Consider the following 16,716-nt stretch of genomic DNA (forward strand, 5'->3'; position numbering starts at 1 on the left):
CCTGCTCATGTACTCCCCAAAAATGCAGGCTCTTAGACCCAGGCTGAATGAATGAATGCAAGCCACAGCTTGCAGAGGTGATAAATGTGCCTTCTCCTATGGTGTCCCCCATCCTTTTTGTCCCACGTCATTTAGGTTTCCCCCTTTATTAGAAAGTTGCAAGGTCAGAGCATCACCATTCCCAACTGCTATTCCCTTCTTTCTCCAATGCTTTGGGCTGTGAAATGCATCCACAGTTCTAGAAACAGTGCAGATGTTCCAGCACGATGAGAGGCGTGGGAGGTTCAAGGTGCAGAAAACAACATCAAGTGCTTGAATGTGAAAAGAAAAACAATTCCCAGTTCAGCAGCCGGGTTGGCTCCAGCATGGGGAATGGGGTGTCCTTGCTGCTGAGCTGTGCTACAGCGTCAGCACACATTGAAGTGCCACGTCACCTGGGAATTAAACAAGCGAGCAGAGCAAGCAATAAGGGAAGATTCACGTAAGCAGAAGCAGGGGAGGGCAAGAGAAGAGGGATAATGAGGGCTTGTAGCTCTGCTGCATGGCTTGTGCACAGCAGGGCTCTGCTAAGCCATGTTCCCGTTATTGCATGTCCCCTCATCCCTTCCATATTATGCTCACAGCTCTGAGAGTGTCAAAGGACAAGGACAGGTCTGTAAGCTCTTCACCTAATGCTGCAGCTTCCAGATGCTTATCAAAGGTCCCATGGTGTGTGGGAGCAAGCAAGGACAGCGTGTCTGTGCAGATCAGGACAGTGCTGACTGAGCTGCACTGCCTCCAGTGATTTAGCATTTGGCACAGGAGGTTGGCAGTGGGCTGGCAGTTAAGGGCTCCTCTCTGCCAGCTGGGGCTCCCAGCATTACTCTTCTGTATGAATTAGCTATGAAGTGAGCAGTGCGCTCCCTCCAGATCTCCCACAGCCTGGAGTCTGCTGCAGCATTTGGTCTCTGTATCCCCTCCCACAGGGCTTTGCTGGGAGGGTTATCTCCATGCACACGCTTGCTGTGTGCCTGCTTGTCTTCCCTTCTACTCCTCGCCCCTCTGCCCTACCATCTCACCATCTCTTTCTGTCCCTGTGAAGGACTCCCACCAGCTCGTACAGCCTCCAGCAGTCCATGCTGCACTGGCAGAGTTTGCATTCAGCACACATCAGACTTAGCAGGAGAAGGAAATTGCTGGGGTTTATTCAGGTTAAGAAAGGGAGAAATTCCTGCACCCTCTGCGAACCTGATTTCATGGCCTCCCCATCCCCCATTTCCATTCTTCCCAGGGTCAGGTTTGGGACCGTACTACTACAGGGTGTCATTCAGTAGTAACTATAACCAAAGTCTCTTCCACAGCTGCTCAAAGCAGGGGGGCCAATGAGGAACAACAAATGGGAAGTTGCACTCCCAGGAGGACATCAGTCCCATGGCGATCCTGCAGTGAGGAAGATGTTCCAACCCATTGAGTGGTGGTGGCCTTGCACCCTCCTGGAAGCTCTCTCCGCCACATAGAAAGGAACAGTGAGGATTTAAGATTGAGCCATGAGTGCAATCATGATTTTCATTTCATGGAGAAGAATATCTTGCCAAGTCAGTAAAGCACACAAACAGCGCTAATGCTGCCAAATTACATCACTGCTCAGAGAGCGACAGCCCCTGAAGGAAGGGATGAAACTCCATGTAAAGAACAAAGAGGAGGCAGCAGTCCTTCAGGAATTTGCAAAAGGTGAACAGAAATAAAGCAGAGATTAATCAGATGGAACAACATGGTGGGAGGAGGATTTGTGGGGGTTGCTTGGGAAGAACTGAGGATAACAACCAAGAAATATTTCAGAACTGGAAGCAGCACAAGGAAGTGGACAGTGTCCTGCAGTATCTGCTTGCAAGATCAAAGGCTAAGTAGGGCAGAGCTCTAGGAAACCTCCATTGAGTACTTTCTGGAAGGGCAGGGACAAGGGAAGAGCCTGGACTGACGGTTCTTTCCCCTTTGAGCTGCAGAGAAGCCATGGGTGCACAGGAAGGGCACACAGAGGTGTCAGCATGCAAGCCCTTCAGTTCTTCGCCTGCTTTGGCATGGTGGTATCATTGAGGTTTGACCAGTGAGTTCTGCAGAGGTTGTATAACCAAGCAGTTTGCACAGACTCAGCATGGTAAAGAGCATTGGCCCTCTTTGATCTGGATGCAGAAGCCAGAGAAGGGAAGGTGAACTTGGACTACCCTCAAACCATGAGAAATGTCATCACATTAACGTGTCCCTCTGCTCTGCACTGATGTGGTGGATTGTGCCATTCCTAGATGCGTTTGCTCATTTGTAATCAACAGCCAGGCACTCTTGAGGCCCTTCTTGGAGGGGTCTTGGCTAGGAGATGGCCAGCTGTTACCAAGCTTTTCTCCTCCAGCAGCTCCTTCTGAACTTCTTGTGGCTGGTGAGTCCATGCCCTGGCATGGGTCCCTCTTCCTACTGCTCTCCTTTGGGACCTGAGTCAGATCAGTGTTGCCTCCACAGAAGCCGCCAGTGCTGTTAGTGAAACCTTTGCCCACAGTGACCATATGGACTTTATTTCCAGTTCTCTTCTTCCTGTTCTTGTTCTGGAAGAAGAGGCAGGTGAAGACCTGCTTGAAACGCTTTCGGAAATGCTTGGAGACAAGCGCATAGACGATTGGGTTGAGGCAGGAGTTGGCATAGGCCATGCAGTGGGAAGCCAGTCGGCAGGCATAAGTGGCTCGGTTGAAAGGAAAGTGTCCAAACCAGAAGCACAGGATAACCAGATGGTGTGGAAGCCAGCAGAGGCAGAACAGGATGGCCACAGCCACAATTATCTTGGTGACCTTACGCTTGGCCTTCCGGGACTCTGAGATCCTCTCTATAGGGTCTACAGAGGTCCACAGGAACTTGATGGTTCTGGCGTATGCCAGGCTCACTACAGTCACGGGTAAGAGGTATCCAACTACAAACGTAAGGATGTCCAGAATCTTTCGGCGTTGGTCCTCCCAGACAGGGACGCAGATGGGCACCCCATGGTAATGGACAATCTGGTAGTAACTGAGGTAAGGTCCTGCAAAGAGTAGCGACAGCAACCAGATCACTACAATGGCCACTCCTGCATTTTGGGTAGTGCGGAGATCCCGGGACTTCAGTGGATACCGAATGGCCAGGTACCTGGTGGGGAGGGGAAGGAGAGACCAAACACAGTGTGGGTTAGATGTCTCATTGCCCTTCTGCCCCACGAAGCTGCCTTCTGTGCACCCATTCCTATGTAGCCACCAATCTCTCCCCTTCCTCACCTCTTGGATAGGAGGATTATGGCAAGAATGGTGTCATCCCAACATGGGATCTGGGATCTCCACTGCCTGCATTGCTCAGAAAGGGCAAGCAACATGTCTCTTGAGTCAGGGAAGAGGACTGAAATAGGACACAGAGAGCTACCTGTTTCTCCCCTGGTGCATTGCTTCCCTGAGGATTTGGCATTCTTGGCTTGACGGAAGCCTGAATGCATGCCTAGTCCTTCTGCCCAAGTAAGGAAAATAAAGGACAAGTAACTAGACCAAGAGCTTGGCTGGGAGTTGGGAGAATGTATGGGAGGTATGGAGTAACATTGGAAAGATGAATCTGATGGTCCCGACACTGGGGTGACCTAACCTGCTCTTTACAGGGCACTCAGTAGGGTAGCTGGACTTTTTCTTTCTTTTTCTTAGCTCAAGGGTGGCAAACACATTGACCCTGAGCTGAGGGACTCAACCTACAGAGGACACTTGCCTGTCAATGGAGACTGTAGCCAGGGTGAAGCTGCTGGCATACATGGTGAGGTAGATCAGGAAATGCACAGCCTTGCAGGCAAAGGCCCCAAAGAGCCACCCATCCAAGGTGTAAATGGTGGCTTGGAATGGGACACAGCAAATGATGAAACAGAGGTCAGCCACAGCCAGGTTGAGGATGAAGAGGTTGGTGGTGTTGTACTTCACTTGGCCGTTCCGCAGCAGCACAGCCAGCACCAGTCCGTTCCCCACAGTGCCCAGAAGAAAGATGAGGGAGAAGATGACAGGCACGATGATGCCTGCGGCTGGCAGCTCTGTACTGTCAGAGGAGGCATTCCAGCCCCCTGGCATCTCTCCCTCTCTGACAGTGGGACCCTGTGCATAGAGAGACAGTCTAGATTCACATACCCATCACAGTACCTGCTGACCTCCCAGCTCCCTTGGAAGACCCCCTGCTCCACCACTTGGCCTCTCCTGCATTCCTCCTACATACAATACACTGCTAAACCTCAGGTTTTCAAATCTTTATCCCAGCTGATGTTCCACCAACCTCAGCCAGGCTGCAAGAACATAGGGAAGGGGGGGTTGAGAGGAATGGCCACCCTGAACATGGGGCTGAGACACTTCCAGCAGCAGGAACTCTACAGCAGAAGCATCGTGCCGTGCTCACAAAGGTGCTGTCCCCATCCCACAGGCGACTGCTCCCCACTCCTCCTGCAGCAGCTGCTTTACACAGAGGACCTGTGACTAAGGGCAGTAATTCTGATGCTGATAGGAGGTAATGGGCTGGATGGGCTAAACTGGCAGTGTGGACTGTGGAGAAAACAATCTGCATTGTACTGTATCATATTTAATGTGTTTTCAATTCAGAGTTCAAAGTATCTCCAAGAAAAACAGTTGGGATGTGTTTGGTCTGTGGGTTTGGGGCTTTGTTAGCCCCATGGGTTGTGCAGGCAAGAGGAATTTGGCTGCTAGGTCCTATCTTGTCCCTGGCCCCTATCAGTACTCACTCACGTTCTCCAGTTGATCTCTGCTCTTTGCACAGCTCTGCATCTCTCCCTGCGACATGGGAAAGAGTGGGGGGCAGACCTTGGAGCTGCCCAAAACACAGCACAGTAGTCATAACAAGGGAGTGATTTATCCCCCAAAGTCAAAGAGCAGGGTGCTGCGATTTGTGGCCAAACTTCTTCCAGCACTGCACACCACCATACACAGACAAGGAGCACAAACACCTTATCTCCTAACGAGCCTTTGCCTTCTTGTTCTTTCATTAGAACAAATTGTCCTTCGCCGTGCAGCAGTCAAGATGGAAAGGCACGGTTATCTAGCAACAGTTGACATGCAATTAACTCTTTTCGGGTCATGCAAGCTCTTTCACCCCACACTGCCCTATCTCTCTTCTCGTGCCACTTCTTCCCAGCACATTCAGTACAGCACTGAAAACTCACCTCTGCCTCTGCACTCCCTTCTGTCCCACTGGTGAGTTCCCAGCTCCTCTGCCCTGGTCCTGTGGGACCTTCTTGCACAAGCAGAAGACTGCAGTCTCCCTCTGGGCACACCCCTTTCACTATGGGGCAGCTCTGGGCTCATCCTGAGGCTTGGATAACTGGCACTCACCTTTGCAAGGAAAGGCCTGTAGCTTCTCCGCTTGCTCTGGGTAGACCTCCAGAAAAGCGTAGGCAGCGGCAGTGAGGAGGAGGCAGACCTTCATCAGCACGATGTGGGACACTGACAGTTTCTTCTAGCAGTGCTGTCAGCAATGCCTGATGCTCTGCTGCATCCCCTGTCCCCCTGCTCCCTCTTCTCGCTCTCGCACTAAGCTTTCTCCTTCTGGAGCTCCTTGCACGTTCTCTCTCCCCTCCCTTTCCCTCCCTCTGCTTTAGCTGCTGATCCATTGATCTCTCTCCGTAATATTTTTTTCCCCTCTCCCTGAGGTTGGGTTTGGAGTTAACTCCTCTCTTCCCAGCCTTCCTGTGGGTTCAGGTGCTTCCACCAAGGGAGAGGGGGGCTGTGTGAATGGGAGGATGCAGGTGGGCAGGATCCCACAGATCTCCCACCTCTATGTGCCTGGGATGCGTTTCCCTACGTTTCCAGGGAGTGTGGATGTCTCAGCCTGCCAGACCCCTACCTCATCCTTGGGATATGGGTCTAAGTCCTGTGAAGAATGAGCAAATCGTTGCTATTTTTAGCTGTTAATTAATTGCTGGTGGCATGGCGGAAAGTGCTGTGGCACAGAGCAGATGAAGTCTCAGACCTGGGGTTGGAGGTTGAAGCGGGTTTTGTTCTCTGTCTAGAGCAGGTCTGACCTCTCACCAGCATTTCCCTCCCTGGAGAGGGAGGACAGGCTGTCCAAGTGAAGGCACCTCCAGGCGTCCAGCTTTGTTATCACCACCTGGGACAGTGTGTGCTCTGTCTGCTCACAAGAAGCAGCTGTAGCCCACACAGCCCTCCCACCCCTGGTCCAGCCGCCCTTCTGGAATGGGACACATCCCTGGGGTGGGGATGAGTGTGGTTTGGTGATCCTTTCTCAGCAAGACCTCAAAGCTGGCAGCTTCCCTTCGCTGGGAAGGTCCAGCCTGCCTCATCAAGCACAGCCATGGGGCAGGATGGGGAGGAGGAGAAGGAGGCACTGGATTCTTCCCCTCCATGGCAGCCTATTCTCCCAGTGGCAGCACAGTTGGAGGTATGTGGGGGAAAAAAAGAGGCAGAAGTGGGGTCCTGCTGCCCTATCTCGCACCTCGGTCTGGTGGGAGGCTCCGCCACCTGCTGATGTCAGCAGGGAGCAAAGCATCCCCATGCGGGCGGGCGGGCAGACGGATATCATCATCCACAACCAAGGAAAAGGGGAAGGCCATGCTCGGGGCGCGCCGATAACCCAGGGCACGTGGCTGCCTGCCTGCCACATCCCACAGCACCGCTCGCCATGCAGGGCCCCTACTGCTGCCTCCTGCTACTCCTCTGCCTGCTGCCACTGCTTGCCACCGGCCTGGAAGACCCCCGGGAGCCACTGCCACTGCCATTCAGCACCTCCGACCCTACTGCCCACTTGCTGCGCGGCCGCCCTTCGGCCCCGGTGCGGCCCTACAGCCTGTCGCTCTCCCCTGAGGACTATCGCTACGCTCCCAAGCCTCGCCACCTGCGGCCCGGCCGACTGCGCCGGCTGCTGGGCCCAGCCTTCGACCCCTTCTGGATGTCATCCGAGGAGCCGCTAGGCCGCAACCTCAGCGCCAAGGAGGATCTGGAAACCATGAGCCGGGAGCTGGCAGAGGGCAGCGGGCGGTACCGCCGCAAGCTGTGGAGGGAGGTGGAGGGGATGGAGCTGCCCCCAGAGCTGCCCGTCGACATGGTGCGGTCTCTGAGGCGCTGGCTGGTGGAAAGAGCCTTGTGCCGCCTCACCTCCACATGGGTGGACCTGGGGCCCGTCTTCTGGCCCCGCTGGGTGCGACACACCGCCTGTGGGACCGACCCTCCCTCCTGCTCGTGGCCCCCAGGCATGGCATGTCGCCCAGCCCAGCTCACACACCTCAAGCTGCTGGCTTGGCACTGCTGGGCCGCCCGGCCCCCTGGGCCACCGCAATGCGCATGGAGGCAGATCCCCTACCCCGTGGTGGTGGCCTGCAAGTGCTCCTGCCGCTGAGGGGGTGGGAAATAAAGGGCTGAAAGCCAAACGGGCCTCTTATGGGTGTTTGATTGTTGGGTGGATTTGGATGCATGTAGGGTTTGATTTAAGATGGGGTGGTGCGGGCCTGAGAATCGTAGAGTCATGCAGATTGGAAAGACCACTAAGATCGTGGAGTCCAACCATCAGCCCGTGTCTGGCCATACATGCCTGTGGAAGCAGAGATGAGGTGCAACAAAGCCACGGGGAGAGGTGGGTTGAACCTCAGGGTGGTCACCATGGTGGGTTGGAAGAGGGGTAGGCTTGGGACTAGGCTGTGGTGGCACAGTGAGTGTGGGTGGAGGTGTGAGCCCAGAGCTGGAAGTGTTCACGTGCATCTGAGAGTGGGATGGGGGTGATGGGGGACTCACACATACCCCATATCAGTCATGCAGAGGGTGACAGCCCAGGACAGCGATGGATCCACCTGGAATGGCTCATTCTAGGAAACAGCCCAGAGAAAAAAAAAGCCCTCTGCTTTCTGGTCTAAAAGCCATAAAAATACCACAAACCAGCCCTACGCATTGAAGAAATACAAGCTGGAGGGTTTGCCTGGGAACAAAGCACTACCACACCTCCTGCAGTCAGTGACGGCTGTGCTATTCATTTCCAGCCTGACCCTTGTGCTTTCCTGGCACTGCGGCTCCCAGTGCTGTGCAGCCCGCAGCCTGCTGCAGAATTTGGCCTTGAAGCAGTAAGAGAGGCCAGGAAAACATTTCCTTGAGCTCTTAGTGCTGTCACATTTAAAAAGAGGAGCTCATCCCCTGCTTTTGCATGGCCATGGGGCTTAACTTGATGCAGCTCGTTCTGCAGATGGTCTCCATTCCAACCCCCCTCCTGCCATGCAGTCATTGCTCTGGTTTGAGTCAGATACGGTCACACCCTGCATCACACTCAGATCAGCATGGCGACAGATAGAAGGGTACACATCTCAATTCAAATAAAGCTGTGCTGAGATGCCCAGGAGCCGTGTGTGTCTGCACCACTCCAGCACAGCTTAGAGGAACAAATCCAGAGCTGTCAGCTGTCTGTGTGTTCTCTGCTGCATGAAAATTGTGCACAATGGAAGGGAATTACAGGTTTCTATCACCTGCTCAGTTTCTGGCCTCAGATGTAAAGCCTCATGGCCAGCTGCTGGGCTGTGGTGTATGGGCTGTATGAGAATGCAAGAGCCATACAACTACTCACTGCACTGCAGGAAGTCTTTAATGCTACAGATGATGCTGCTAGCACAGTGTAACAGCCAGAGTCTCCCACAGGCTGCAGTGCCTCAGGGTCCTGTGTTGAGCAGTGTGCCATTCAGACCTCCTAGGCACAGGCACTTGTCTTGGTGGTGGGCAGGACACTATGGGATGAGTCTCACAGCCGCTCAAGGCAGTGCTCCATGTTTCCGTCCCACCTCGATGAAGGCTTCCACGCAGCGATCGATGTCCTCGTCACTATGCACAGCTGAGATTTGGACCCGGATGCGGGCTTTGCCCTTGGGGACCACAGGGTAGCTGAAGCCAATGACGTAAATGCCTGGAGAGGAAAAGCACGGAGAGCTGGAGCTGGCCAGGAGGGAAGGCTGAGGTGACAGTGGGTGACAGAAAGGCTTCTGGCTCCCTGCTTCCAGTGCTACGTGCCTTCATGCATGACTCCCTGCCTCACTCACCTCTGCTCAGCATGTCCTCAGCCATCACCGCAGCCAGCCGGGCATCCCCCAGCATGACGGGGCAGATGGGATGCTCCTTTCCTGAGATGGTGAAACCAGCTGCTGTCATCTTGCTCCTGAACCTGGTGAGAGTAATGAGAGGGTGAGTACAACCCAAGCCACTGAGGGCTGAATGTGATTCTAAATCTCCCCTCTGACACGCACACGGGCACAAGAGGAAGAGGCGAGCAGAAGCGTGGCCCCTCACCGTTGGGTCTTGGCAGCCATAGACTGTGCGATGGCGTTGCTCTCCATGAGCAAGTCCAGGGCCTTGGAGGCACAGCCCACCACGGCGGGGGGCAGGCTGTTGGAGAAGAGGTAGGGGCGGGAGCGCTGGCGGAGCAAATCGATGAGGGGTTTGGGGCCTGTTGTGTACCCGCCTGCAGAGGGAGGAAAGGGAAATGGGCAAGGCACCCTCGGGGTGACCTGTTCAGAGTGGGCAACTTGTTCCTTACAGAAGACATCATAGATCAGGCATAAAAAAAATCACAGCTGATGTCTTTTACCAAGAGCGTCCACCTTGAGCTCAAGAGCAACTCCACTGTGAAGTCAAGAACTCAGCAGAACCTCCCTTGGCCCTGAGGCAGAGTCCCAGACTGAGCCTCATGCCATGAGCAGGAAAAGGAGAGCATACACTGAACTCTTTAGGGCATGGAGGGCTTCAGACAAGGAAATGCCATCACCTGCAGCTCCTCCAAGAGCTTTTCCCAGGGTAGAGTTGACGATGGTGACCTTGTCCATCACACCCAGGAGCTCATCAGTACCCCTGCAAAAAAGGAAATGTCATATCATCAACCATGCCAGCGTGCACCTGTAATGCTGCTCTTTTCCTCAAGGGGAAGACAAGTATCTGGTGTCCCCCCTCTGATAAAGGAGAAACACTTTGCTGCGCTTTTTCAGCCCAAACGTTGCCTTTCCTTTCTCCTGCAGAGAGGCCAAGGTGGGATTTCTTGAGATAACAGAAAGGGGTTCATCACATTTTCCAGATGGAAGAACGCACAAAGTTCCCACAAGTGTTTTAGGACGAGAGGTAACAGCCTCATGTTGCACTAAGGGAGGTTCAGTGGTGCTGCAGTGGCACAGGCTGCCCAGGGAGGTGGTGCAGTCACCGTCCCTGGAGGTGTTCAGAGCCGTGTGGATGTGGCACTGAGGGATGTGGGCAGTGGGCATGGTGGGGGTGGGGTGCTGGTTGCTGAACCTAGTGATCTTTTCCAACCTTGCTGATCCTATGAATAGTCTCAGTAGCGCACTCTCTCTAGTGCGATTCTTGAATGTAGGACTTGCACGTGCCTCTGATGTGCAACACCTTGAATATGCCAGGAGAAACAGCTATACAATTGGTGCAGCCATCATCCTTTGAGGTTGGCTGTGCACATCACCAATATACTGCCCTACACACACGCAGGTCCACAGTGCCCACATCAAGGTCTACACTGATGGAACCAACAGGATGTGTCCAATATGCTCTCCTGCTTTGTGTTCTCTACCCCAAAAAGACAAGTCAGAGTATTGCATTCTGTCTCCCTACTGGCTCTCTTGACAACAGCATCAAGGACGCAAGGCTATAATTCACAAAGCACTCAATAGCCTTTCTCTGTCCCTCTAGGCACTACAAACTCACAACTGTGCAAGGTGCTGCCAAAAAGCCTCCAAGACCCAAGGGAGTCTCTAATAGTGGTGAAAGGTGAAGCAGCCCCTTACCGGCCATTGGGACCGAGGAAACCCGTGGCATGGCACTCATCAATGAAGACTAAGGCATCATACTTCTGGGCCAGCTGGCAGATCTCCCTCAGGGGTGCAATGTCACCATCCATAGAGAAGGCACCATCAGTGGCCACCAGCCGTAGGCGGTGTTTCTGTGGGAGAGAACCAAATGGTACAAGGTCAATCACCTTGGGTATGGTGAAGGAGGCTGAGATACAGCCCTTGCCCCACCTGCTGTACGGTGTGGGTACAACAAGCCAAGGTGGGGTTGCAAACGGGATGTTAGTTGTAGAAGCCAGCTGCTTTCCCACCACCAAAAAGGGCACAGTTATAACTCTATGATTCTCTCATTCTCTACAACGATCTGAAGGGAGGTTGTAGAGAAGCGGGGGGTTGGACTCTTCTCCCAGGCAACAGCGATAGGATGAGAGGTAACAGCCTCAGGTTGCACTAAGGGAGGTTCAGGTTGGATATGAGGAAAGGTTTCTTCTCAGTATGAGCGGTGCTGCAGTGGCACAGGCTGCACAGGGAGGTGGTGCAGTCACCGTCCCTGGAGGTGTTCCAGAACTGTGTGGATGTGGCACTGAGGGATGTAGGCAGTGGGCATGGTAGGGATGGGCTGGCGGTTGAACTGTATGACCTTAGAGGTCTTTTCCAACCTTGATGATCCTATGACTCTATGGGATGGGAAAGGGCTGAGTGCAACTTTCAGGGATGGTTCCTGCCCAGCTGCACCATGGGATGGAGCACAGTGCTGGTACCTGTGCATCCTGCAGCTTGGCCTCCAAGTCATGCATGTCCATATGCTTGTAGCGGTACTTGTTGGCCTTACAGAGGCGGATTCCATCAATGATGGATGCATGGTTCAGCTCATCCGACAGCACCGCATCCTCCGGGGTCAGCAGAGCCTGCCCATGCCAAACAGATCAAATCAGCTTTAATGGCAAAGACAGACTAGCACAGCTGCCCAGAGCTGTGGTGCCCCATCCACATTCAAGGCCAGGTTGGATGGGGCCCTGGGCAGCCTGAGCTGGTGGGTGGCCGCCCTGTGCACGGCATGGGGTTGGAACAGGACAGCCTTTAAGCACCCTTCCAACCCACCTATGTTATGATTCTATGACCTGCAGGGTGTCCCTTCATCCAAAACCTAACAGCCTTTGCCAGTGCCAAGGACAAAGCTGCCTTTGACTACAGCTGACGCTGCATAATTTTCCACTTCCCTCCCCATCTCCCTCCATGGTTTACTGAGGGCTGTTTCATCATCTACACGCTCCCCTCCTCCTTGCACAGCACAACTGAAGTGCTCCGAACCTCAAAGATGCCAGCGTTGGCATCAAAGCAGCTGGCATAGAGAATGGCATCCTCCCGCTGGTGGAAGCGTGCGATCTTCTCCTCCAGGTCCTTGTGTATGCTCTAAAGAGAGGATGGAAGGAAGCGAAGCAAGCATCACTGCTTGGGATGAGCAAGTTTCTGCTTGCCTGCTGCTGACAGCAGAAAACAGCCACCTATTATCCAGGAAAGGCGTGTGTGGGAGAAGTTAATGGTGCTCAGAAACACGGCCCTAAAAGCACGGCAAATGGACTTAAAGACAAGAGGTGCCCGGTACCTGTGTACCACAGATGAAGCGAACAGAGCTCAGCCCGGCACCGAACTCCTCCAGGGCCTGCACGGCGGCGCGGATGACCTGCGGGTGGCTGGAGAGCCCCAGGTAGTTGTTGGCGCAGAAGTTGAGGATCCCTGCGGGCAGACAGACACCCAAACACAGCGGTCGAACCAAGCGTCCGCCCCAAGGGACTCCCCCTCCGTCCCGCACGCACCGGCTCCGCCACCCTCCAGCCGTAGGTGCGGGCCCTGGCGGGAGGCGATGACTCTCTCGCTCTTCCAGGTGCCGGCCCCGCGGATCCCCTCTAGTTCTCCCTCCAGCCACCGCCGGAGCTGCGCTGCCGCCGCCCCCGAGGCGGCCCGGGACCCCCCGGTAGGGCGCACCGCACGCACCGCAGCCCCGCGCCACATCGCCGCACCGCGCCACGCCGCGACAGGGGGCGGCGCCCCGCCGGCCAATGAGGATGCGCGCTGCGGACACGCCCATCAGCGCCGAGCCTCCCTTAAAGGGGCAATGCTCCTGAGGTGGGCCCTAGGACCCTGCGGCGTCAATGGAACGACGGCTTGTAGGGTTTAACCCAATGGGTTTGTGTGTAACCGGCTGAGGCGGCTGTGAAACCTTTGGTCTGAGAGGTTTAGCACCTGCCAGATATACCCAAGTCTGAGGAATCCCAGTGTCTTTTGGTCAAAGGGATTTGTGACCCACTGGGTTTAGACACAAGGATTCCAACTGGATTGGGATCCTCTACACTCCACGGTAGCTGGCTAGAGGTCCTATGGGCAGGACGTTTTACGATCTTAATGTCCAGAAGGCCAAGCACCTGGCTCTAGAGAGGGGCTTGGGCTCTTCAACCTGAGTCTGGGAGCCTTTGGTACAAGGACCTTAGGAACAAGAGCACAAAGGGATTAGAATCCTCCAGGCCAAGGATTTCAGCACCCTGAACTACAAGGTATTGTAGTGGGATCCCCTGTGCCTCAGAGGTTTGGGAAACACTTACCTGAGTCATTTAGGAACATCAGAGCAATGGAATGGAAGGAAGAGCCAGGAAGGTGAAGCCCCTGTGCCCTGGGAATTTAGGCACAACATGCCTGGGGGTGATATCCAAGGACTTGGAACGGAGCAGTAGGGCCGTCCCATCCCATGGGCTCTCAGCCAGCCCCGTGGGTTGGGACATCGCGGGTCCTTGGTGCTGCGCCAAGCCCTTGGTGGCAGCATCATTCAACCCCACCCCAATGGCCCGCAACACCTCCCGCCCACACTGTTATCTCCAGCCCTCACGCGCTGTGCCCCGCTCCTGGGGACAAGGAGGAGTCCCCTCTCCTCCTCCTGGCTCTCACAGCCCTCCTACCTCCCCCCAAGTCCTCCACCCACCCACCACAACCCTCCAGCCCCACGGCAAGATGAAATAAACACTCAGAGAAAGGTAGCTTTTATAAATGGGAACTCTTCCATATGGAAGATATTCCTTTTTTTTTTTTTTTTTTTTCTTTTTTGTTTGTTTTTTTTTCCCTTTCATTCGTTGCCTTCTTTTAGCTGTTAGGAAGAGATGGACTTATAAAACTTGCAAATAGAACGAAGTAAAAATAAAGGCAAAAGCTATTTACAGAAACCAAAGGGGAGAGCCTGGGCAAATCCCCCAGGCTGCTCACTTCTTCTTGGGTGATTTCCGGGCGCCGGACTTGGCTCTGGGTTTCGACCGCTTCACCTTCTTGGCCTTGGAGACCTTCCGCGACTTGGCCTTAAAAGTCTTTGGCTTCTTGGCTTTCTTGGGGCTGGCCCGCGACTTCTTCCTGGCCTTCCTGGCGGTGGCTTTGGCCTTCTTGGCCGGTGACCTGGCCTTCCTGGGCCTTGCCGCCTTCTTGGGAGATGTGGACCTCCTGACGGCCTTCTTCTTCTTCCTGGGGGACCTCTTGGCCTTGTCGCTCTTGGCCAAGCGGAATGAGCCAGAGGCCCCGACCCCTTTGGTCTGCTTGAGGACCCCAGCAGCCAGGAGACGCCGGATGGAGAGCTTGATCTGCAGGTCGGCGTTGTGGCCCACCTTGTAGTGGCTCTTCACGTACTTCTGGATGGATTGCCGCGAGGAACCGCCGCGGCTCTTATCCGCACGGATGGCTGCCGTGATCATCTCCGAGTAGGTGGGGTGCGACGCCGAGCGCCGCGACGCCTTCGCCCGCTTGGGTTTGGCTGGGGCTGGGGATAGGACCAGGCTCTCCGTCATGGCTGGCGCTTCACCCCGCAGCGGGGCACCGAGGTTAGGGAGCTAAAATAGGAGCCGCCAGCAACAACGGATGTGGGGCTGCTCCTGCTGCTGCTGCTGCCGCTGCGTCTGCAGCCGCGCATGCCAGCACCACGCATTTAAGGGTGAGGCACGGACCGTAGGGAGGACTGCGTGTCCCCGCGTCCCCTCTGCCCCGCCCTGCAGTGACACGCATGGGGCAGACAGGGAGGGACAAGGTTGGGACAAGACGGGATGTGATGGGGGAAGAGGTGGACGCTGGGGTTGGACATTAAGAGATGGAGGGGGAAATGGTGGGGAGAGGGTGAGACACTGTGGGAGTGAGATGGATACTGAGGCTGGACACCGGGGGATAAGGTGCGACATCACAGAGTCAGGGGTGGACACTGGGGCTGGACAGCAGGGGACAAGGAGGGATATGGTAGGGACAAGGGTGGACACTGGGTTGAATAGCAGGGGACAGGGAGAGATGTGATGGGGCACAGAAGTACTTTGGACTAACACTGGACAGGACAAGGATAGGTGCTGAGAGGGGGATCAGGAGACAAGGAGGTAATGTGCAGGGCAAGGAGGATCTCGTGCTGGGGACAGGGAAGGAATAGGGGGACATCACAAGGATGCTCAGAAGGGCATTAGGGGACACTGGATGGAGACAAGGAGGAAAATGGGGAGGAATTTAGGGGATAACTGGAGAGACACTGGAGGTCTCACCCTTCTGTCTGCCCTGAGCAGCTACGAGGTCACCGTGGCTTTTGTGGTGGCTCCAGGCTACCAGGGTTTTGATGTATGGGAGTGGTGGTGGTGCACATTTTTTCCTGCAAAAAGTCTCAAAAATAGGTTTGACAGCTGTACCCCACGGTCCAATAAGTCTGTCTTAGCTCCCACTCTGTCCCCTTTGCTCCCCACCAGAGGCTTTAGGATATGCAGAGCTCTCATCAGCCACTGCCTCCCAGTTGAGTAAGCACCCAGCTGCCCCCAGGAGATTAAACGTGGCTGTGACCATCGTCTTCCTGGAGCATTTACATCACATTTTCCTCCTTCTGTCTTAAAAAACATTCGCGTGCCCCCATGGATATGCAGCACTAGGGGTGAAACACGGCAGCTTCTAACATCTCCGCACATCCAATGCGTGCTGAGCACCCCTCTGCAACACCAATAGCGCCAGATGCTTTTGTGCCACCACAGACACACAAGGAAAGGAGAAGGTGATGCTGTAGGGAACCACAGCCTCTGTGTAACACCTTGACCGGGTGAAGGACCTTGAATTTGCTGCGCGGGAAATGCAGCGCCGTTGCTGGCTGCCTGCACGTAGGCACCCAGGAGCAGGCAGATAAGATTCCATCTGGTTTTACTTGCGTCCAAGCTTCTAACCGCCAGCAGCGCGCGGGCTCACCCGCCAAAGAGAGAAAACAGAAGGGGGGGGGAGGGAAAGAGCATCTCCAAACCCTGCTCCTTCCCCGCCAGCTCATAGCAGAGCCTCCAAAAAACAGTGGCAATGTTTATCGGGGTAGTGCAGTGCCCAGGCTTCACCTTGGTAGAGGCAGCTGAAAATTGGGTGTCTTATCAGAGCCCATCACCTGGGCACCTCCTGCAGCCTCCCCCCACTATGTGGGGGACCCTTCATCCAGACCCAGTCTCTAACATTTAGCAAGTTAAAATATGGTCTCCCATGTGTCAATCCTGACTGACGTCCCTGCATCACCCTTGGTGGAGCAGAGCATCCCTGTCACCTTGCACTGGTGTGTCTCTAACATGCAAGAGGGGCTCTGGGGCTGGAGGTGTGATGGAAATGCTGCAGACATCAATGCTGCATGTTTCTGGCATTAAATAGACTTTGGAGATTGGGAAAGATCTCCCTGCAACAAACCTCAGAGGAAGGAGCCTGACACAGCAATCTCCCACTAATCCCAGTGACTTCATCCACCTCCTCCTCCTCCTCTCTTCCCGCACATCATCCCAACAAACCCTTTGGGATTCCTGCACGTCCACCTCAGGACTTCATCTTAAAATGGTCAAAGCACACACGCCGTAGATGTGCTGCAGCCCATCACGCAAAGCCAGCAAATCCATCATGGCAAAATT

At 54.7% G+C, this 16,716-nt stretch overlaps 4 protein-coding genes across 4 annotated transcripts; 1 reads left to right on the forward strand and 3 right to left on the reverse strand.

Moving 5' to 3' along the window:
- Positions 1-1,164: 1,164 nt before the first annotated feature.
- On the reverse strand, positions 1,165-5,573 carry GALR3 (galanin receptor 3). Its single transcript, XM_015862877.2, is given in 5 exon segments — positions 1,165-2,322; positions 2,324-2,432; positions 2,434-3,144; positions 3,742-4,115; positions 5,358-5,573. Coding segments are annotated over 4 exon segments (1,203 nt in total). The 5' UTR covers positions 4,092-4,115; positions 5,358-5,573; the 3' UTR covers positions 1,165-2,289.
- A 13-nt stretch (positions 5,574-5,586) lies between these two features.
- Positions 5,587-7,412, forward strand: LOC107313996 (noggin-1-like). Its single transcript, XM_015862810.2, has 2 exons — positions 5,587-6,423; positions 6,670-7,412. Exons 1-2 carry the CDS (start codon positions 6,337-6,339, stop codon positions 7,375-7,377), a joined length of 795 nt encoding a protein of 264 aa, XP_015718296.1. The 5' UTR covers positions 5,587-6,336; the 3' UTR covers positions 7,378-7,412.
- Positions 7,413-8,582: 1,170 nt separating this feature from the next.
- GCAT (glycine C-acetyltransferase) lies at positions 8,583-12,823 on the reverse strand. Its single transcript, XM_015862848.2, has 9 exons — positions 12,613-12,823; positions 12,402-12,532; positions 12,107-12,208; positions 11,557-11,703; positions 10,793-10,947; positions 9,775-9,857; positions 9,300-9,471; positions 9,053-9,174; positions 8,583-8,919 (listed from the first exon to the last, which is right to left on the reverse strand). The coding sequence occupies exons 1-9, from the start codon at positions 12,806-12,808 to the stop codon at positions 8,768-8,770; spliced, it is 1,260 nt and encodes a 419-aa protein (XP_015718334.1). The 5' UTR covers positions 12,809-12,823; the 3' UTR covers positions 8,583-8,767.
- A 1,055-nt stretch (positions 12,824-13,878) lies between these two features.
- Positions 13,879-15,993, reverse strand: LOC107314004 (histone H5). Its single transcript, XM_015862834.2, has one exon. It carries the CDS (start codon positions 14,614-14,616, stop codon positions 14,044-14,046), a length of 573 nt encoding a protein of 190 aa, XP_015718320.1. The 5' UTR covers positions 14,617-15,993; the 3' UTR covers positions 13,879-14,043.
- Positions 15,994-16,716: the final 723 nt, after the last annotated feature.

Source organism: Coturnix japonica, chromosome 1 (assembly GCF_001577835.2).
Source record: "Coturnix japonica isolate 7356 chromosome 1, Coturnix japonica 2.1, whole genome shotgun sequence".
Classification (NCBI taxonomy): Eukaryota; Metazoa; Chordata; class Aves; order Galliformes; family Phasianidae; genus Coturnix; species Coturnix japonica.

Excerpts from the sequence above, each read along its gene's own strand:
- LOC107313996 (XM_015862810.2), top strand. The coding sequence starts at position 6,337 with ATGGGGCAGGATGGGGAGGAGGAGAAGGAGGCACTGGATTCTTCCCCT. Across the intron at positions 6,424-6,669 it reads CAGTGGCAGCACAGTTGGAG|GGCCCCTACTGCTGCCTCCT; the intron begins GTATGTGGGGGA and ends CTCGCCATGCAG.
- GCAT (XM_015862848.2), bottom strand. The coding sequence starts at position 12,808 with ATGTGGCGCGGGGCTGCGGTGCGTGCGGTGCGCCCTACCGGGGGGTCC. Across the intron at positions 9,858-10,792 it reads TTCCTCGGTCCCAATGGCCG|GGGTACTGATGAGCTCCTGG; the intron begins GTAAGGGGCTGC and ends CCTTTTTTGCAG. Across the intron at positions 9,472-9,774 it reads AGCTCTTGGAGGAGCTGCAG|GCGGGTACACAACAGGCCCC; the intron begins GTGATGGCATTT and ends CTCCCTCTGCAG.
- LOC107314004 (XM_015862834.2), bottom strand. The coding sequence starts at position 14,616 with ATGACGGAGAGCCTGGTCCTATCCCCAGCCCCAGCCAAACCCAAGCGG.